At 40.9% G+C, this 21,795-nt stretch overlaps 2 protein-coding genes across 7 annotated transcripts in view; one reads left to right on the top strand and one right to left on the bottom strand.

Moving 5' to 3' along the window:
• EFHC2 (EF-hand domain containing 2) overlaps window positions 1-21,795 on the top strand; it is a 186,367-nt gene that overhangs the window by 52,221 nt on the left and 112,351 nt on the right. For 4 of the 6 annotated variants that reach the window (XM_032330116.1, XM_032330121.1, XM_032330117.1 and 1 more), the window contains one exon: window positions 17,513-17,572. The exons of the other annotated variants lie outside the window; for them this stretch is intronic. In XM_032330116.1, coding sequence (XP_032186007.1) covers window positions 17,513-17,572 — 60 coding nt within the window. The remainder of the gene's footprint in view (window positions 1-17,512; window positions 17,573-21,795) is intronic. 6 annotated transcript variants of the gene reach the window in all.
• Window positions 7,701-17,199, bottom strand: LOC116583453 (putative deoxyribonuclease TATDN2). The gene is made up of 2 exons (XM_032331540.1): window positions 17,061-17,199; window positions 7,701-10,197 (listed from the first exon to the last, which is right to left on the bottom strand). Exons 1-2 carry the CDS (start codon window positions 17,197-17,199, stop codon window positions 8,162-8,164), a joined length of 2,175 nt encoding a protein of 724 aa, XP_032187431.1. The 3' UTR covers window positions 7,701-8,161.

Genomic DNA, 21,795 nt, shown 5'->3' with positions numbered 1-21,795 from the left:
CCGCTTAATCATCTGAGGCACCCAGGCAACTAGGAAGTTTGATTTCTAACCCCAGCTATCCCATTCTCTTATTTTGAGTTCTTCGGTAAATTATTTAGCATCCTAAACCTCGATTTCTGTAAAGCAATGATCACAATATCCCCTATGTTGTTGATGTGTTGTGAGGGATAAATGAGGTAGAGCATGAAAGCACCAAACACATTGTCTGATCCATTCTGACTACTTGACCAATGCTGCCAATTTCTCATTTATTTTTGAATCTCAAGAGTCTAGCACAGTGCCTGACACATAGCAGGACTCAGCAAGGTACACCAAATGGATTTTTAAAAATATTATTGAGTGGTACCTGGGTGGCTCAGTGGGTTAAAGTCTCTGCCTTCGGCTCAGGTGACGGTCTCAGGGTCCTGAGATCAAGCCCCGCATTGGGCTCTCTGCTCAGCAGGGAGCCTGCTTCTCCACCCCTCTCTCTCTGCCTGCTTCCCTGCCTACTTGTGATCTCTCTCTCTCTCTGTCAAATAAATAAGTAAAATCTTTTTTTAAAAAAATTAAAAACATTATTGAATCTCTAATGGCTTTTTGCTTTATAGCCAATGCATTATAATCATTTGGAGATACCATACCCTGCTTTGGAGTTATTTGCATGTAATCTCTTCTCCCTTATTTGACTATACAATCCTGAGAGCTGGAGAGACTGTCTTGAGATATTTACCCTCCACACACAGGTTTGAATTTGGCAGGTGCTCTGTAACTCACTTGGTCTGTATTACTTTGCTTTTGATAAAGGAGCCTTTCTTGTATTGAGTGTCCATTTTGTGGTCTCAGCTGTTGATGCACTTGTGGGAAGTAAAAATCACAAACTTTGAAACCCGTAGGGCAGTCCAGTGTACTGGGGAGTCCAGTTTATTGGGTAATTACTAGAATTACAGAATGGATTATTTTGATTGGAAGAGAACACACAAGTCATCCTTCCTAAGCATCTTTTTTCTGACTCTTTCAGGTAGAAGCCCACCTGGAAAGCATGTATCTCAATATGGTGGCATAAGGGGGCATGTTTGCCTCAGTTCTCATATTATTCCCTCTGGGAGAAAAAAAAATTCGTACACACACACACACACACACACACACACACACACATATTTGGTAAATGTCAATTATATGTATTTTTTACCAAATATATTTTCCCTTTATTTTTTATATTGTAGGTGCTGTTTTTCTTTTGTATATTTTATACTGAATATTTCAATATTCAGTTTTCTCTATTCAGTTAATGAAACTCCATGATTCACAACATGATTTCTTTTGGATGAGGTGTGATCCCTTCTAGTTCTAATTATTTTCCCAGGATGTCTGACTTAAAGCAGTGAATATGAACCTTTTCTCTTAGTAATATCAAGTGTTTTTTTAATTGCCTTGCTCAATAGATTCCATAAGGATGTGAAAAGACTATTTTAGATGTGGTTTTGACAGTATTTTTAAGCTTCCAGCTTTGCATCCTACACTGATTTATATATTATTCAGTATTTTTATACATTCATTTTCTCTCCAAAGCTCTGTTATATATACATAATTTTCTTGGTCCTTTAAATAGTGTTGCACTGTCCTGTGGTTAGGAAGTGTTGATTTTCTAATTTTTTGTTGAAAGGTTAACCAGCAAACAAAGGAATTTCAGTGGTTTGCACCAGTTATATGGTTAATTAGTGATAAAGCCACAAGAAGAATGTTCTAATATTCTAGCCACATCTTTTTTCCCTTTTATTCATCATAAAATCAGGTCTTAAGAAGCAGCAGACAAGTAAAAATAAATTTGATGAATGCTTACACTGTCCATATAGGTGTGTTTCATCTTAAACCCTAGATTTAGTCATGAAAAATTTGAGCACAGATCATAAGTAGATTTATGATGATAATATTTTTGTAATAAAAAATTCTTTAGAAGTCATCTCTCTCTATTTTGTATTTTTTGTCATTCAACTTACCTTTACTGACCCTCTTCTGTGTTCAGCAAGCTAAATGAGATTCAGAATTGTATAAGTTGAATTTTCTTAAAATAAGATATGCCTATTTAAACACAGTATCCATAGGAACATAAATTTATCAAAAAAAAAAAAGTGAGGAAAAAATTGAGAATTTGGAGTGAGATTCTAACTTGAGCCTTGATATTTAGATGAACCTCTTCACCTTCGCAGTCCCAATTAAAATGACTGCAACATTTTAAAATATGGAGAAATCCTATTAGTGTTGGAGGTTGGGGGTGGTAGGTCCGTCTTTATGCTGAAATCTTGGAGGAATTTCCACTAGGTGTAGTGCAGATGGGCTCATATTGAGGAAATGTACTTAAGCCAACAACGTGGCAGTTTCACTTCGTTAAAAAAAAAAAGTGTCAAGAATTGAGGTGGGGGGCGGTTAGGACCACCTGTAGGGGCTTGCACTTGGCTCACTTACACAGCCATAGATGGCTTAGGAGTGTCAGGAGGAGCCCCAGGAATAGTTGCATTAGGGTATGGCTCTGTCGCCACAGGCGGTTTGCAGGAAAGACTGGCTCTGTTCCTGGAGTAGACAGAGGTCAGGTCAATTTAGAAAATGTTTATATGGAAAATGGGAAAGTTTTCCCCCTAGGGAACTACTCACGGCCGCCACCTCCCTCCCTACTTCTCTTAACCTGCTGTATGTGAATTTCTATCAACCAGCCTCCCAGTGGAAGAAGGAATCAAAAAACCTCAGAATGGCTGGTGAAGGAAGGGAGAGGGGAATCCTACCCACCCTGTTTTGGGGGGAAACACCAGTCTGGATAGATGGCTCTTTGTTCAAGAATGAACAAAGAAAGCCAACATAAGGTTTCCGAAAAGCCCGCGATGTAAATATAGGAGAGTAGAGTATTTAAGAGGCAGAGGAAGAAAAATATTTTCTATAGGAAAAATGAATACTTTCGATAACAATTTGCTCTGTGCTTTCTGTTGAGTGCACGGAAGTAACAGAATGAAGGAAGCAGTGAAAGCGATCTCTGGGGGGTGAAAGCTGGAGGAAGAAAATAGAGCGAGAGAATAAATTTTAAATATTGCTGAATAAGACTCTAGGCAGAAAGGCAAAGGAGCTCCCTTAAGAAGGAAGAAGTGTGAGGGAACTCAAAGATGCATTATATTGGTAAAGAAAAAAGTGAACATTGGAGAAAATGAGATGAATGATGGTAAAAGCAAACCTGAGAAATTCTCCCCCAGTGCGGAACAAGGTCAGCTCTAAGAGCACGAGATGCGTAATGGAAGGCCGGACAAATAGCAGAGTTCTCATATACAGACAGTTGTTCTGAAAGAATTAGAAGCTAGATTAAAAGCAGCCAAAGCAATTAAGCATATTATACGAAAATAATAAAAACAGATCCCACCTTCTTGACTTTAAAAAGACACAGACCTGAAGACTGAGTCCTTACCATGTACCAGAGAACGTTAACAGAAGAGAGAAAAATAATTTGATACAGTTTGGCAATTTTTCTGTTAATTTCAGGGATAAAGCAAAGAAATTACCAAACATTCTGATCAGAAAAAGTAGTTTAACCCCCAAAGCAGAAGTTAGCATTAGAATTCTCTGCAACATTAAATGCCAGAAGACAATGAAGCAATGTCTGTAACTTTTACAGGAAAATGTTTGTGACCCAGAAATACTAGACTCGGCCGAGGTGTTATTCATTAGTGAAAGCAGTGGAAAGATATTCTCAGATATGTGATTTCTCATAAATACGCCATCCGCGTACTTTTCCTGAGGAAGTTGCTCGAAGATGCACTCCAGCCAATTATAAAGCAAATTAAACAGTTCAACCATGGTGAAGTCATGAAATAAAAGGATTAGTGATGAGCAATAGAAACCTTATGATTGTAAAATAAAAACTTCAAAACATGACAACATTTTAAAATGTTTATTGAAAGATAAAATTATAATGAACAACGGTGAAATGAGCCCCAAATACAATACAGGGATTAAAAAAAAGAAAAACCTATTACTTTTCTCTACTTAGATAAGTTGCAGTAGATACTAATCTTTGGAATTAATACTTCAACTAAAAATTCTTTAAAAATAATGAATACAGGGAAACTCTCCCTCAGTCAAAAGAAAAAAAAAAGCTTATCTTTATATTGTCTTTCCCTAGGACCTGCACATGTTCTTTCTTTAGCTTTGCTTAAAAAACATACAAGATTTGTGTTTCTAGCTACATTAAAAAAGAAAGAAAGAAAGAAAAATACACCAGATCCCACTGTGGGGGGAATGTTATAGCATGTAAATCTTCAGTAAGTATGGGCATGAAACCATATGCATTTTTTTTAAAGTACATATAATTTGACATAGCTATATAATCACAGTTACCTTAAGGGGAAGACATTAACAAAACAGTGGGCTCCAGGTAGCAGAAAAACCTGTACTTTCTGTTCTTCTCTGTTTATATATTGGTAATACTTTATATATGAATCTTTACAGTGGAAAAGTAAACTTCATGAAAATAAAAAATCCTATAGATAGAACAGAGTTACAATTAGAGGCAGATTTATAGTATTGGATGCCTTGTTCTTTCCCCCGAAATTAAAAATAAACTAAGCATTTAATGTAAGGCATTAGGGGAAAAAAACCAACACAATAAAACAGATCATCCAGCAATTGAAGGGGAGTGGGGTCAGGATTTTATAAAAACCATAAACAGAATAGATTTGAATAAAAAGTCTAAGAGTTGAATCTTTAGAACAGACAACAGAATTAGTAAACTTGTAGCTCATTTGCTCAGGATAGCAAACCAAGATGTACAAAATAATGTATTTAAATCACAAATTCAGAGGAAATAAAATGTCTAGCTTATGCTAACTATGAAATGAAAGTTCTAGTAAACATTAGCAAAACTGATTCAAAGACTACAATACTGGAATTGGCAATAACTACAGAAATACCAAGAACACTGCCACGGAGCCACTCCGGTTGTTAAAGTGACTGTCTCTAAGTATTATGGCCTATTTTTTACCCTACTTTGTGCTCTTGAGTTGTCACAAAAATCCTATAATAAGCAGGGACTAATTTTGCATATGAATAAAGACTAACTAAAACAACAAAATCTTTCCCTAAGTAGGGAGTTCGTTCTTGTGGAGCTTTTTTAAAGGTAGAAAAGAGCTGCCTTTCTAAAATTTAAGAGCAGCAAAATATTGACATGCAGTCAAAGGAGTGCCAGGGTTCAGGGAGCCTGGTAATGGGCCCAAGAGGCCTTGTGACTCTGGGCTGACCAATGGCCCAGAGACCACTAACGGCAAATTGAATTTCTAGATCACCGGTCGCCTTCATGGCTCCCTGAAGCCTCTAGAATGTGAGAGCAGACCCACCAATTTTGAAGTGCCATGCAAACATATGAATTCTAATCATTCTTTGAGGTTCAATGGAATCTCTATCACTAGAAAGCCATTTACAGAGTGCCCCAAATTTTGCACATCTCCATCACAAGATTTTGATAGTTTGTTTTTACTAGTAACATGAATAGACGAAGTGCTCTTTACTACATTCATGAAATAAATAAAGGAAGATCTGGATTTTTGATTTGGGCCATTCTGGATATACTACACTCACAAAAACAAACAAACAAACAAAAAACAACAAAAAAAACTATATTGCTCACTCTCATTCCCAATGAAATAAAGCAGAATTATGGCAAGGCTCTCTCCTGTGTGTTAGAAACACAGCCGAATATAATCTATGCAGGTAAGAAGATTGTCTTTTCTCCATTTCTTTTTGGAGAGGAAAATTCATTGCTATATACATACGATCTCTTTATCTTGTGGAATGTGTACTTAGATATGCTGTTGTTCACTCGGAGCCATTGTTAAAATGCCCGCTAGGTAACATCACTTTGCTAGGATCAGATTAAATGATGTTTTGTTCTCGGTGGATCTTATACAGTGAGAGAGGGAAATGAAAGAGGATGTGAGAAATAGAGGCACATCCACAATGTGACAAGGGGACCGCAACAGCAGAAGTGTGACCTGAAGTCATGTTTTCCAAGCTGGCGTGCCCAAAGAATTTAGCTTGTTAAATTGCACCTCAACTTAATCCAACGAATTAACTTTGAGGAAGTTGAGGATTTGTGGCTCACATTAGCTTATCAAAGGGCATGTGAGTTTCCTCCCCCCTCCACCAAAATCTAAATTTTGTAGTACTCAGTGTTTCCCCATTTCATGTGTCCACAGAACCTTCTTTCCCGCAATCCTTTATGAAAAGGTCAGGGCTCCTGTGGGTCGAAGGACACACTTTGTGCAAAGTCTATTTACAGTGTACATTAAATGGGGAAAAGAAAAAACAACTTCTTCAAACACCGGCTTCGTTTTTGAAGGTTTGCTGTCATGAAAATATAATCAACTTGCACCTTTTTCATCGCATCAACTTCTTTTGGTCCTACTAAAGCAAAGTAAAGCACTTACAGCTTTCTTACACTGATAATTCCTCCTTCTCCAAATGGATTCCCAGCAAAGGGGAAAAATCTGTGACCTACTCAGTGTTATTTTTAGGAAAGCTGAACTGTCAAGTTCCTGGTAGGGCTTCACCTTGATATTTTTTCTCTTTAATGGAGGACCTCTAAACAGCAGAACATGGCTGCCTTTTAATCCTTGCCTTTTAAGTTAGAGAGGGGTGCTAGAAATAAGATGGTTTCTTTCTCTCTTTTCTCCCTAATATCTGATCCCCTGCTTAAATATTGTCATTAACTCACAGGGGTCAGTGGAGTCTGTTGTTCACTCATAGGTTAACTCAAGAAATCTTTGCTGGGTGCCTGCACTGTTCCAGGCACTATTCTAACATTGGGTATATGTACAAGGTGTATGGGGGTATGAACAGGACCGACAAGCTTATAAACCCAGTGGGGAAGATAACCAACAAACACACAGGTAAATACACAATTTGCAGACAGTGCTGAGTGCTAGGATTAAATCAAAACAGGAAGCCAAGCAGTTTTTTTCTCCCCAGGTGAGGGGAGCACTATGTACATGGTAGTCTGGGAAGGCTTCTCTGTGGAGGAGACTTCTGAGCTAAGAACCAGATGGTGAGGAGCCGGCAGATTTTTCTGGATCTGGATAAATGGGCCCACGGGAATCTAGAGAAGTCTGGAGTATGCTGGGCCTATTTTCATCAAGAGACTCCTGGATTTAGGTGTGTGCTTTGGCTTGCAGAGTTAGATTTTGGAACTCAAATATGTGGGCTCCTTTTAATCTCACAGGAAGGACGGCTGTTTGCCCAGTGGGCACCTGAAGCTCTTCTCCGTTTCTGTCCTTCGGGAGAACAGCATTTCTCAGTGGTATACAGTTGGGCCTTGTTAAGAGTCAGAGCAATCTGAATAACAGTTGCTATTAATATACTGGTTACGTGAGAGGTGTGCAGTTATACAAGCGTCGGGAGTTCAGCTCAGATATGAAACTCATCTCAGTGCTGCTCTGAGATTCGACTGCTCTGGCTCCCATCACTCCAAGCTCCTCCATGGAGAGCTCCCCCCATCACACACCTGGCCCATTCTGACTATTAACAGACTAATTTTTATCTAAATCGATTTCCTTTGCGACAAAATGCTAGTGTTGGTTTATCTTTAGAAATAAGAAATTGCAAATTGCACAGCCACTGAATTATGAACTTAAGAACAAACCATATGGGTTCGAGAATTCCTATAATAACAAATACATTTTGGGAATCAACAGAACAAATTACCTAGCTTACTTTTAAAATTCATCCTTCTTTGCTGTTTGTTTGTTTCTTGAAGGGCAAGTAGGAAGGAGGGTGACTTTATGCACCAACTGCTCAAAAACCCAGGCAGCAGAGAACAGGGATTTGGATTAGTCAACCCACTGACCCTATGGAACACTTTCTTCTTTGCTGCCTACCCTGGCACAATTTGGCTGGGAGGAAAAAAACCTTGATAACGTTGAGAGCAGTTCCCCCCTACCCCCCTTCCTCTCTTTTGCACCCCACCCTACCAGCCGGAAGCAGAAGTCTCATGAAAAGGTTTTGAAGCCAGCATCCTATTATGGTCTCTTTCTGTCCCAGTGGACTCGCTGAACACGTCCTTGACCTTGGGACAGAGGCAGAGTTCAAACCAAGTCTGTGCTGTTGGGCTGTTCCTCCCCCTTTCCTGGAAGACTCCTGACGAGACCCTCTTTGCTTAAAGATTGTAAAGGTAACTAGTGTTTTTGCGCAAGATGGCCAAGGTGTAGGAGAGAGGCTGACCTTTGACTCTGGCAATCTCTCGAACCGTATGCAGGGCCAGGCCCGGGTGGGCATACTGGCAGACGCTTTTGGGAACCCCACGAGGCAGGAAGTAGGGCGCATCAGTTTCCACGACGATTCTGTCCAGTGGGATCATTTTCAGAGCCTCGCGGGTCTCCCAAGCGGAAGAGTAGGTCAGGACGGCTGTGAACCCCACAGACATGTTGGGAAAATACTTCAAGAGGGGCTCGATGAGCGGGTAGGTGCCCGTGAAGCAATGCCTATGGATCTTGTAGTCAGGGGGCACTCTTCTTTTCATGATGCCCAGCAGATCTTCATCAGCTTCTCGGCAGTGGATCACCAGGGGCTTCTTCAGAGACACGGCCAGCTGCAGCTGCCTCTCAAATACCCTGTGCTGCTGTGGAACTGGGGTGGTACACTTGTAAGAGTAATCTAAGCCCATCTCTCCAAACGCAATGGCCTTGGGGTGCCGTAAGGCGTACAGAAGCTTTCTTTCTTGAGTGTCATTGTAGTAACGTGCAAAATGGGGGTGACAGCCGAAGGCCCCCCAAACCAGATCATCTTTCAGCAGCTCCTCCCAGAGGCCATCCCTTAGTGTGCGAGGATCACAAAAATCAGAGATGCAGCCCTGAAATTCCTTAGGAAAGGTATAGTTGTATATTTCTGTGAACTTGCTAAAGGTCCCTTTGAAAGACAGCTTGGAGTAGAGAATATCCAAGTGGCAATGGGTGTCAATGAAACCATGACCTAGGCCTCGATTCCAGTGGCATCTGGGCCCCAAATTAGACGCATATTCTCCAAAAGGATATGACGCGGTCTCCTCTTGGACGGTTTGCTCCCGGGCTTCTAAACTTCTGGAGAAACGAGAGGCATGAAAGTTCGGGGATGGACCTTCCTCTAATGCCTTCCAGTCTCTGGACCAGTTTTGGAAGTGCATTTCTGAGCCGGAGGGATAATCACTGAGAAAGCTGCGGCTGTTCCTCCCAGCCTGGGGTGTGCTGTCGCTGCTGCTGCCCACAGAGGGAGAGTAAGAAGGCTGGGGACTGCTGCTCCAGTAGCTGGTATAGGCCTGCCGCAGACCCCTGTGCAAATGAGGTTGGTCCGGGACACCACCAGTGGTGAAGGATGGAGGCTTTGAAACTCTTGAGAAACCCAAGGAGACTGGCTTCTCCTGAGGGAATCTGGCTGCAGCTAGCTCTTCTACACAAGGCGGGTGACTAAGTGAAAAGGGGCGCTCAGCGATTGCCTCCCTTTCTTGATGCTTTTGGATCTCTGAACAACAGTCACGTCTGTCTAGAAATTTTGGGACCGGACAGCCTTTTTCCAAATTGAGCACCGTTCTGTCACCTGGCAACTTCTTACAGGGTTTCTCTTGCGGATCCATAATCACTCTCCTGCTACCAAAACTGTTGACTTCTATCGCTATCATTTCTTTTTCCACTCTGACCTCGGGGGCTGGCAGCTGCTTTTTCGGAGGAGCAGAGAAGGTGACGACCCTGGCAGGTCTTTGTCCAGGGCTGAGATGCTCTCTTCTGCTGGGTTTTGCACCAACAGCTTCCTCTGCTTCTGGCATCAGTTTTCCCTGGGTGCCCTGGATACCCTTCCCATAGATGAATGGAACGCTTTGGTCATGCAGTGTAGCACTCTTTCTCCTGACATTGTTTGGGTCCTCGGACTTATCATTGTGACCCTCAGCCTGGGCTGCAAATTCAGAGTTTGTAGAGTTACTGGAACTCTGTCTGGAACTGCTCCTAAAGCGGTAGGCCTCCTCGAGAGAAGCCATTTCCTCTAGGGAGGGGCTGAGCCCAGGAGAGTTGGAGCAGAGGGGAGTCCGCCGATGGGAGGAGCCCCAAGTGCTCCCTCGAATCAGGCGTTTTTTAGAGGCTCCACCCACACCTGGTCCTGAGGAATGGGGTGGTTGGGGAGTTGGCGGGAGGAATTTCCTTTGGCAGGCTGCACGCCCTGAAAAACCTCAGCTTGAAAGCTGTAAGTCTCTTTCTGTGTTCTCAGGCGGTGGGGGACACTGGCCTCTCCTGAAGGAAATACAGAGTTAGGAGGTGGCTGGTTGGAGGGGACACATCAGTGGGCTCCCAGAGGCCTCTGCATTAACCGGGGGGCCCTGAGTGTTGCCCTTGCTACTTAACTTCGCGCCGCTCCAGCCACTTCGTGACCTCGTCCCCACTCTTTCAGCTGCCCATGATGGTTCTCAGTGTTCCAGAGATGACAAAGCCCTGCAACAGAGTGCGTGACCTCAAAGCGCTTTGAAAAAATCGCGAAGATCCAAGATTTGGGGAAAGCTTGGTCTGGCGCCCAAGCCACAACTTGCTTCCGAGATTTCTGAGCACTCTTTCACACAGAGCTACTTCCGGGGGGCATCGAAGCACTTCCGGGACTACAGAGCGCTTCCGTTTGGTTTGGAAAACAAGGCCCTTCCGATGTTAAAGCCCTTGAAAAGACTGTAGGGTGCTTTGGGGACCACACACAGGGCACCTGGAGCCTAGGCTAGGACCCAACACAGCCCTGGAGCAAAAGGAGAGGCTTATACCCCTCTCCCCCGACTAGTTTTGGCCAGTGGAAATACTCTCCCCCTCCACACACAAGGGACTGTGCTCCTGCCCCCGCCAGCACCCCCTTGCCTCTTCCACCTTCCCTCCGTGGTCCAGAAGCCCACTTCTATCTGTGGCCCAGCCAGGCTTCTCTAGGAACTGCCACCATCATTTGCTGTTTGTTCCTTTTCTTCCCCCCATTCTTTTAGAAAACATGGTTGTTCAAACATAGTTTAAATATACATGCTTTTAAGAAACATAGTTATAATTATAGCATATTACCATTTTCAGTTCTGTGGTTTTTTTCTCTCAACATTTCTGCGTATCCTAAGTATTTTTCTTACTGCTCTGTAGTTTTCGAAAACATCATACTAGTGCCTTCACAATATTCCACAGAGTACATAGATGTGCCATAATTCACCAAACCCTTCCCTTTCTGTTAACTTTTTAGGCTCCCTCACTTGAGTTTTTTCTATTTAAAAAAAAGGAAAAAAAGACTGCAAAGAACATCTCTGCACATATGTTTCTCCATATTTTGGTTTGTTTCTTTGGGCTACATGCCCAGAAATGGAGTTCCTGAGAAGTATAGGAATTTAAAAATGGTTCCTCATAGCAGTACATTGCCTAGAAGAATTGTAGTAGTTTAAAATCCCATCCATGATGAATAATCCCACCAGGCCCATTTTATAGGAGAAACAAAACTGCTGCCTCATTTTAATTCACTCTCATCTGATAATATCTTAGAGCAAACATTTTTCCTTTTTTTATTGACCCTCTGGTGAATTTTAAGTCCTTTTTTCATCTTTTTAAGGGTCTTTTCAAAGTTAACTAAATATATTTTTATAAAATAAATAATCATGTTCAGGTTTTTTTGTTAGTGTGTTTATTTTTTACTTACATTTTCTTTTTTTGAGGTTATAACTTGTTTTTCTACTCAAATCTTAATTTATTTCTTTCATAATTTTCTTTTTCCTCCTAAACCTAGAATGGTCATCCTCCCTTTCAAGGCTTTAACACACACACACACACACACACACACACACACGTTTGGAGGGTGGTTACATGGGTGGATCTGTTATATTTAAGCTGGTAATCCCATCTGGTATGTATTTGGGATTATAATTTATTTTAGGTTGGGATATACTTGATGCTATTCCAAGTTAGCACTTTTTTCACTTACTGATACGTGGTTCCTTTTTCATGTGTTAAATTCCTTTATGTGGAGAGCCTGGGTGCCTCAGTCGCTTAAGCATCTGCCTTCCGCTCAGGTCATAATCCCAGGGTCTTGGGATCGAGTCCTGCATTGGGCTCCCTGCTCAGTGGGTAGTCTGCTTCTTCCTCTCCCTTTCCCCCATGCTATTCCTCTGCTTGTGCTTTCTCAGGTTCTCTCTCTCAAATAAATGAATAAAATCTTTAAAAAAACAATTCTGTATGTAATAAGGTCTATTTCCAAACCATTTCTTTTTCACATACTATTATGATTCTTGTTACTGAGGTGTTGTACTATTTTAGTAATTGAAGCATTAAATTGTAGTAAGGTATAAAATCTGGGAGACTTAGGTCCCCTCCATTACCCTGACTTTGTATTATTTTCTTTAATAGGCAGACTTGTTTATTTTATCAGGTGGACCTAGAATTATTTTTTTTTCAAATACCTCCAAAACACCAATGAACTTCAAATATGTTATTTTAGTCTGCTTATCCAGAATATATTCCACTATTTGTCAAGTTCATCTCTATTTTTGAGTGTTTGTAGGGTTTTATATGGGTCACAGAGTCTTCATTACAGCTATTTTTAAGTGTCCTGTAATTTTTATTCTATTGTGAACATACTCTTCCCTCTCACCATATTTTCAGCTGGTTAGTTCTAGTACATGAGAATATTTTTTATTACTTTTTTTTTTTTAAATTTAAGTAGACTCCACGCCCAGCATGGAGCCCAAGGTGGGGCTTAAACTCACCACCCTGAGATCAAGACCCAAGCTGAGATCAAGAGTCAGATGCTTAACCAACAGTGCCCCTAAGAATATTTTTGATTCATTTGTGGTCATGCTGAAATCTTTTATTTATTCTTAGGTACCCAGCCTTTGCTTAATGCCATTATTTTATCAGCCTATAGTACTTTGGTCTCTTTCTTGCTAGTATTTTTATTTCGTGCCTTCTGACATTGTCTAGAATTCCTCAAAATGATATTAAATAATGTCGTCAGTAGGGGCATTTTTGTTCCATCCCTGATTGTAGCAGGTGCACAGTTTACCTGACTATAATGCCGGATAGTTAGGCCATTGTTTCAGAGCAGATGTTTTTCAGTCTTGTTAAGGAATCACTCTTGTGTTTTAAAATGCATGGGGAAGGAAAATGCTGCCCTTCGTGCAGGTGGCTTATAACTGTTACAGGGCTATTGAATTCTGTTTGCCTGTATCTTACATCCTAAGTAGTGAAATAGTCTGGAGCAAGCTTGCACACTCCTATCCCCTGGGGAGCTATAAAAATCAGTATTCTTGGACCTGCCCTGAAAGATTCGGATTTCACTGTGTGTGGGTATGTGTGTGTGGGTGTGGATACCGCCCAAGCAACAGGAGTTTTATCTGTAGGTGATTCTCATGGGTAGCTGAGGTGAGGACTCCTGTTCCATAGTTGACTTTTTTAATGGTCTGTCAGGCATTGAAATTCACTTCGTGGCTTTCCATCTGTTCGGGTATCCAGGGGAGTTGTGTAATGGGGTAATTTTCTTTTCCTTGAAAGTTAGAAAGAATCCATTCGTAAATCATCCAGGCTGGAGGTTTTTGTTGAGACAATTCTTTGGTAATTTTTTTTCCACTTCTTACTTGGTTATGGTTCATTCATTGCGTTTTGATAATTCACAGTTTTTACAAAAATCACTAATTGGGGTTTTATTTTTATTTATTTTTTAAAGATTTTATTCATTTGACAGACAGAGATCACAAGTAGGCAGAGAGGCAGGGAGAGAGCGGGGGTCGGTGGGGGGGTTGGAGCAGGCTCCCTGCTGAGCAGAGAGCCCAATGCAAGGCTCTATCCCAGGACTCTGGGATCATGACCTGAGCTGAAGGCAGAGGCTTTAACCCACTGAGCCATCCCGGTGCCCCAACTAACTGGGGTTTTAAAAGCTATTACTATTTTTTAAAGGTTTATTTATTTATTTCTTATTTGACACAGAGATAGAGAGTGCAAGTACGTAGAGCAGTAGGCAGAGGGAGAGGCTATCCGCTGAGCAGGGTGCCTGATGTGGGGCTGGATCCCAGGACCCTGGGATCATGACCTGAGCCAAAGGCAGCCGCTTAACCAACTAAGCCACCCAGGCGCCCCTAGAAGTTATTTTCATAAAAGCTTGCATGATATATTAAGATGATTTATATCTTATAATTTATTAAATTTTTATGTTATACCATCTCTTCTTTCTGAATTTATACTTTCTTGATTATCTTTGCTAGAATTTTATCTTGTTTATTAAAGAAGCTCTTGGATCTATGTATTGTAGTTGCTTTTTTTTTTCCTTTCAAGTTCTTCTATTTATGCTCTTATCCTGTTTGTTTTTTACTTGTGTTCTTTATGACAAATTTTTACACTTCTGAAAAGTTTTGCTCAGTTCATTGCTCATGGAATCAAAACTCTTGACTGCATTTCAGAATTACCTGGGTTGCTCTTAAAAAAAAAAATGGCCCTCCGACCTAATGCGATGTGGGCTGGGGAAGAAGGGTCATTTTTGGTGGAAAAAAGGTATTTTGATTAAAGCAGGGGGACAGGACTTACGGGCAGGAAAAGCTGCACTGGGGTTGTGGGGAACAGTCTATGATTTACTTGTCAGTTGGGCGTGTGTGTGCAGAGATAAAGGATGTTTCTGGAAGGATTTTCATATGTTAGAGAAGACTTAGAAGATCCTGGAGGTCTGGTTATTGTCAGGCTAAGGTTGCTTTTTGCCTGTAGCAAAACATTAGTGATTTTTTTGTTTTTTGTTTTAAACCTTTTTGTTATGTTCAGTGCAGAGAAAGACAGTTATTGTATGATGTCACTCATGAGCAGAACAGAAGCAAAGCCCGAGTGTTAAGGCAGTTGTGAGTTCCTGGAGGAATGTCACACTCTGCCTGTTTCAAGTATTTTTCAATAGACTGCAAGTCGTGAGATTTAATTTTATCTTCATTTCTTTTGCCTTTGTTCTCCTCATCATTACCTGCCCTCAAGATTCTAATTTAATTCATTTAAGCTTGGGTCTGGTTGTTGTCACCATTATCTTCTTCTGCTGCTTCCTTTTTTTTTTTTTTTTTCTAAGTTTCCGATTCAATTTACTTGGGCTTGGGTCTGGTTCATTTGTTCTTTCTCTCTCTGTCTCTCTTTCTTTTTCTTTTTTTCTTATTTCATAATGCAGAGCCAAGGCTGAGAATAGCTGAGTTAGAACATTGAACTGAGTAAGCTCTCTTCAATGCTAAGTTCTTTTATGTAATCATCTAAACCCAGTAGCTCACCCAAGATGATGGATTTACCTAAGTTTTATAGGTTTGTACATCTTTAAATTTTATTAGGTTCCATACTTAGCATTTTTATTTTTATTTTATTTATTTGTCAGAGAGAGGGAGAGTACAGGGAGGCAGAGTGGCAGGCAGAGGAGGCAAAGAGAGAAGCAGGCTCCCCACTGAGCAGGGAGCCCCATGCGGGACTCCATCCCAGGACCCTGGGATCATGACCTGCGCCCAAGGCAGCTGCCCAATGTACTGAGTCACCCACGTGTCCCTTAGTATTTGTATTTTAAAATTTACCTTTAGCACAATAATCATTAGTGAGAATTTCTGTTTATACTTCCATAATACATTTCTAGTTGTATTTGTGATTTGTGACTAGAACTTACATAATTTCTCTCTGTCCAATTTATTAGAATTTTTTGTGAATTAGCTTGTGTAGGGGAGGAAAAATCATTTTCCCTTTACCCGTCTAGGTGCTTGAGCTAAGATGCCTCTGTAATACAACCCAGAATAACAAGAAAAAAACCAAAAAGTAGTTTAGTAACCTGTATACTTTTTGTGTACATGGGAGAGACGCAGGAAAACGGAGTAACAAATGGCCCAAGCCAGTGCCTTAAATACCATCTCCAGCTAAAGATGGGGAAGAGGGTATTGGGGGTGGAGAGCCAGTTGTTGTGGGAGTGGGGGGCTGGGAGGCTGAGGAAATGGGCGGGAGGTTATCAGGCCAAGCACAGTAAACAGGGGTAGGGTTGTTTTACAGACTTAAGTCCCTGCCTTCTCCTCTGATTGGAGTTTCTAGAGGTGTTTGTTGCTCATCTTTTTCTGGGTACAGAGGAGGAGACACCCCTACAAATGGAGATCCCCCTTATACATGTAAATGTCTCTTACTGATGGGTCACTTTTACTTGGATATCAGAGCAGGTCTGCTGCCCCCTTTTTTTTTTTTTAAACTATTTATTTGAGAGCTGTTTCTTAAAATGAATCAGTTTAAGGTAAGTCTTAGGCCAAAGAAGCATTTTTTGGGGGGTGTCATATTCAGTTTCTCTTCATGCATGATAAATTTCTATAAATATTTCATTGCCATGTATAAGGGAGCCATCCTTTATATGCAGTACCAGATCTCTTACAGTTTATATTCTTAATTCTAAGACTCTATAATCATAAAAGAAATCACTGGCTTAATCACAGCTCTTGCAGGAAGAACAAACACCACCACATGAAATGTATAGAATTTGTACTGTCTACCAACCCTTAACAGCTATGCATTTATCTGTACTATTATATACCTTCTTCTTTAGGACCCCATGATTTGTCTGAGCATTTTTCATCAAACAGAACCCAAGCATCATTTTCAACTTAGACTAGTGATGCTGGTCTCTTTATAGACTGTTGAGCCTTATTGAACATTACTGGTGTTTCATCTCTTTCCTGACAGTTTCTCTCGAAATTCAGCTGTAAATTTTTGACACTTCGATGTTGAGTTTCTGAGTAATACAGACTTTATGACTCATGCATTGGTCACACCAACCTCACCACCTTTAAAAATTCTCTGATTTATTTAGAACGATTCGGCTCCGGCTTTTGCCTCAGGATTGCATTGCGTAGCCTGTGACGGACAATCTTCTACACGCAATTATTTTGTGTGGCAGGGCTGCATCAGACAATAATCATTCTGAAAACAATTTAAGTGGAAATTAGGAATCCAAATCGATGTTAAAATCCAGCTATTTGGGATATGCAATGCAAAGTGAGCAGCTCAATTGACACGAAATAGGATTAACTCTTTCCCCGCCAGGCAAAATTTACACTTTACATCGAGTTAGAACCAGGAGCTCAGCAGCTGGAACACACTCCTGGCTGCTCAGAGCTCCTTCTGCCTTTTGTTGTAAGAAGATCCTGATTTCCAAAATCTTAACATTTCCAATGTTTCCTTTATAATGAAGAAATGCCATGTATCTATTATTTAAAACTAATTGATTTCAGATTTTATATCCTCTAGGCTAGCATCAGATATTCAAATTGCCTTGGGGGCTCAGGCAGGTAACCTTGTATAATAACAGTAGGGCTTGCAGAAGCCTGTGGGGAACTGACGATCACATGCTCTGCCAACTGATATTTACATTCCGTTTCCAAGAAAATTACAGCCAATTACATCCTGTAGGACCTTATTTATCTAATCTCTGCTTGACATCATAAATTATGATGAAACCCTGTATCATAATTATGTTTCTATAAATTGTTATTTCTAGCAGGTTTTTATTTTAGGTCCTCTTCTCCGAAGACTCTGGTACTTCGTGTTCCTCTGTGATGAGGTGTTTTATCTGGGTGAGATCACTTTTAACCTGTTTGGTGTCTCTTGCTTGGTATTCTACTTCGCTGCATTTTACAGTTCGCTCTCTTCCTTTTCTATCTTTTAGTCTCTTCTGCTCCTGACTTGCTCTCTGCCTTTTGTAGGGGAGGAAAAGTCCTATTCCCTCCACCTTCTAGGTTCTTAGCCAAGACACCCTTGTAATAAAGAGATTAGCAGGAGAAAAAAAAACAAAAGCTTAAGAAAGTGTACACCTGGAGAAGGCCCAAGAAAACTGAGTAGCTCCTCAAGATGGCCCAAGCCCCCACCTTAAATACCATGAAAACAAAAGGCGCTTAGGGTGGGGAGTCAGTTACAGGAGGTTACCAGAAAAGGCACACAGTAAATAAGGGTAAAGTTGTTATGTAGCTTTTAAAAAGACTTATTTATTTATTTGAGAAAGGGAGCTAGTGAGCGCAGGTTGCGGGGGAGGAGGGCAGAGGGAGAGAATCTCCAGCAGATTCCCCACTGAGTGCAGAGCCCTAGCTGGGGCTAGGTCTCACCATCTGTGAAATCAGGACCTGAGCCCCAATCAGGAGTCAGCTGCTCAGCCAGCTGAGCCACCAGGTGCCCTGGTTATGCAGATTTAAGTTGTTGTCTTCTTTGATAGGCCTTCCTAGAGATTTAGGGTCTTTTCTTCTGGGTACAGAGAGGGAGACAACCTTACAGATGGAGATTTCCTGCATAAATGTAAATGTCTCTTACAGAAGCTTTGTTTTCAGAGCTGCTCCTGTGTTTGCAGTTTTTGTTTTTTGTTTTTTTTAAATAATGAGTCTAAAATAATTGTCATGCCAAAGAGGTGTATTTTGGTGTTGACAAATTCTGCTGTCCTTCAGTTTTCATGCTGGCGTCTGGTGGCCCTGTGTTCTTGGGGGACCAGAATATGAAATAGCAGTCCATCCCTCTTCCGTTGAAGCCCAGCCTAAAATAATGTCTTTTATTCTCTCTTCCTTTTTATTTAGCATCCGTTATTCGCTTTTACTGTGTTATTTGACTGTTAAATATTTAATGATTATGTAAATGACAGTCTTGTCAACTAATCTATGCCAGTTTGCTCATTCACAAATTTATACCAATGATATTCAATATATAGAGGTAGGTGAAAGTGTTGAATATTCCCTCCATGCTTTCCTATCCAACTACAAAGCAAAAAAAAAAAAAAAAAAAAAAGTTTCAGATGGAATCTAAGGGGGCAGAATCCAGATTCTTTGTCTGGTCTAATGATTAGATTGCTATAAGACAGGTCAACAAGAGAAAAAAAAATAGATTATATACCTATGGGAGCCCCACAGAGATGTGGAGACTCAGGCAGTCAGGTAACTGAGGCTTGTCTACCATCCAGAACTAAGGAAGAAGGTGTAGGGGGTCTGAGACTTCAAAGAGGAGGAAGACAATTGACAATATGAGAAGAGCAAATGTTTGGTAAGCAAATGTTTGCCATGCCATCCAGATAAGTCTTTCTGAGAGAAAAAGTTTTCTCTGGTAACAGCTTGTTTGCTGGTACAGGGTCCCTATCTAAATTCTTGGAAGCAGTTAAGGGGGAGGTAAAAAGTTCATCTGGAGTCTGCTGGGCCCCAGTTGTCTTCAGGTTGAAATAACCCACAGGCCAAAGTGGCACATTCTGGAATGGCCTGTTTTGCTCCCTTTCACTCCCTTTACTGCAAGCTCAGAGAAGCTCCAGCTCTTTTGCCCTTCTAGGTCTTCCAGTATTTTTTTTCTCCTTTACTTTTTAAAAATTGAGATACAGAATTTGCCATTTTAATATGTCCAGCACAATTCAGTGTCCGACATCTTTTTCTTTTAAAGATTTATTTATTTATTGGAGAGAGAGAGAGCACGAGAGGAAATGAGAGTAAGGGGAGAAGCAAGGGGAGGGGGGAGAGAATCCTCAAGCAGACTCCCTGCTGAGCAAGGAGCCCTACAAAGGGTTCCATCTCAGGATCCCAAGCAAGATCATGATGTTAGCCAAAATTGAGAGTTGGACACTCAACCATCTGAGCCACCCAGGCACCCCAACATCTTTGTTATTAATTGAGGCAAAATTGACATAACATAAAATCAATCATTAGCCATTTTAAAGTGTGCAATTTAGTACCATCTAGTATATTCACAGTGTTGTGTAACCACTTCTAACCAATTCCAAGACATTTTCATCACCCCCGAAGGAAACCCTATATCCATCCAACAGCATCTTACCAGAAATACTCACTCAACACAAATAGGACAGCATTTTAGAAATGGGTTTAGCTCACCTTCTAACTGAAGGCAGGCCAGATGAATTTTCCAAGAAAACAACTAAACATAGGACCATTTTGGAATGAAGCCAAAGGTGCCATTTTGAAAGGGAAGAGATCTCTGGGTTCACTAGATTTTTAGAACCTATTATAATAAAGACGGTGCCTCCTTTTTAACTGATCCATTCATTTTTGAATATAGTCATTTAAGTACAACTCATTTCTCACATCCTATGTGGTAATTAACAACATTTCCTGTGTTGATCAAATACAAATTACTGAGGCATTTTGTCAGCCACTTCTGAAGTGTGGGCTTCTGATAGAAATTTGCTACTCCTGGAGCATATATTCCTAATTAGGGTAACTTAGCACCCTGAGAGGCTAGATGATACCAAACAGACTGACATGTATATAGGACATTGTCCATGTTGAATTACTATAGTATTACATCATATACACCATTAACTTTTGCAACTCTAATTACAAAAATTGATAAAAAAAATGAGTGTAGAGGGAATATTAAAATGGAGATCTGAAGGAACATGTGTCCCAAAGCATACTTGAAAGCATGATCCGGTTGCTATGTTGAGAGTGATTCCAATGGTTAAAGATAAGTATTACTCATACAACATGGCACCTAAGCCTAAGAAATCTATCTCACCTGGAAGAAAAATGGGCTGTGTTATACTTACTGAGAGGCCCAGTTTTCCAAAATGGTTAAAGAATTGTTTTTGATGATCTCTGATTTTTATTCTACTTCATTTTGTTTTTTTAAAGATATAATTATTTGAGAGGAAAGAATGAGAAATGGAGGGCATGAGCAGGAGGAGGGGGAGAGGGAGAAGGAGAGAAGTAGACTCCCCAGTGAATGCAGAGCCTGACATGGGACTCAACATGGGGCTCCGTCTCACGACCCTGGAATCATAACCTGAGCTCAAATCAAGAGTCAGCCACTCAGCTAACTGAGCAACCCTGATTTTTACTGTAATTACTTTAGAAACCATCTCTGCCACCTGAGTCCCTCTCCAACACTCCCCTCCCCCCGCCCCCCAGCACATACACAGTGTAAGATGAGACTCGCCGGCATTAAGTTAGGCTCTTTGAATTTCCTGAAGAAGTTTAAGGTGGGCTCTCCAGCGCACTGAAAGAATTTCAGATCTACCTATTGAGAGAATATTCAGAAAGAATATTATCTTGTCTGTATAGTAGTACCCTCCCATCCATGGGGTATATGTTCCAAAACCCCCAGTGGATGCCTGAAACCATAAGTAATACTGAACCCTATATACACTGTTTTTTTTCTTATGCATACATACCTATGATGAAGATCAATTGCTAAAATAAGCATGGTAAGAGATTAATAATAATAAGTAAAAAAAACCATTATAACAATGTACTGTAATAAGTTATGTGAACTTGGTCTCTCCCTCAAAATATCTTACTGTACTCACCCTTCTTCTTGTGATGACATAAGATGATGAAACACCTACATGAGATGAAGTGAGGTGGATGGTGTAAGCATTGTGATGTAGTGGTAGGCTCCTATTTTTTTTAAGATTTTTTTTTATTTATTTGAGGGGGAGAGAGACAGGGCAGAAGTGTGTGGGGGGAGGGGCAGAGTGAGAGAGAGAAGCAGACTCCCCACTGAGCAGGGAGCCTGATGCAGGGCTCCATCCCAGGACCCTGGGATCATGACCTGAGCTGAAAGCAGCAACCCAGGTGCCCTAGTGATAGGCTCCTTTTGACCTGAACATATGGCAGAGGGAGGGTCATCTGCTTCTGGACCCAGCTGACTGCCAGTATCTGAAACTGCAGGATGTAAAACCATGGCTAAGGGGGGAGCCTCCCGCAACCTACATCTAGAATCCCATTGTGAAATTCCGAAGCCAGAAACTAGATCAGTTTATAGTAGAACTGAATGATGGATTTGTGGTTTGAATATCATTTCCTTATTCTAACTAGGCAGT

Source organism: Mustela erminea, chromosome X (genome assembly GCF_009829155.1).
Source record: "Mustela erminea isolate mMusErm1 chromosome X, mMusErm1.Pri, whole genome shotgun sequence".
Taxonomy (NCBI): domain Eukaryota; kingdom Metazoa; phylum Chordata; class Mammalia; order Carnivora; family Mustelidae; genus Mustela; species Mustela erminea.
This window is presented reverse-complemented; position numbering and strand designations above follow the sequence as displayed.

Excerpts from the sequence above, each read along its gene's own strand:
- LOC116583453 (XM_032331540.1), bottom strand. The coding sequence starts at position 17,199 with ATGGCATTTCTTCATTATAAAGGAAACATTGGAAATGTTAAGATTTTG. Across the intron at positions 10,198-17,060 it reads GCTCCTGGTTCTAACTCGAT|GTTTTTCAGGGCGTGCAGCC; the intron begins GTAAAGTGTAAA and ends TTTCAAGCTGAG.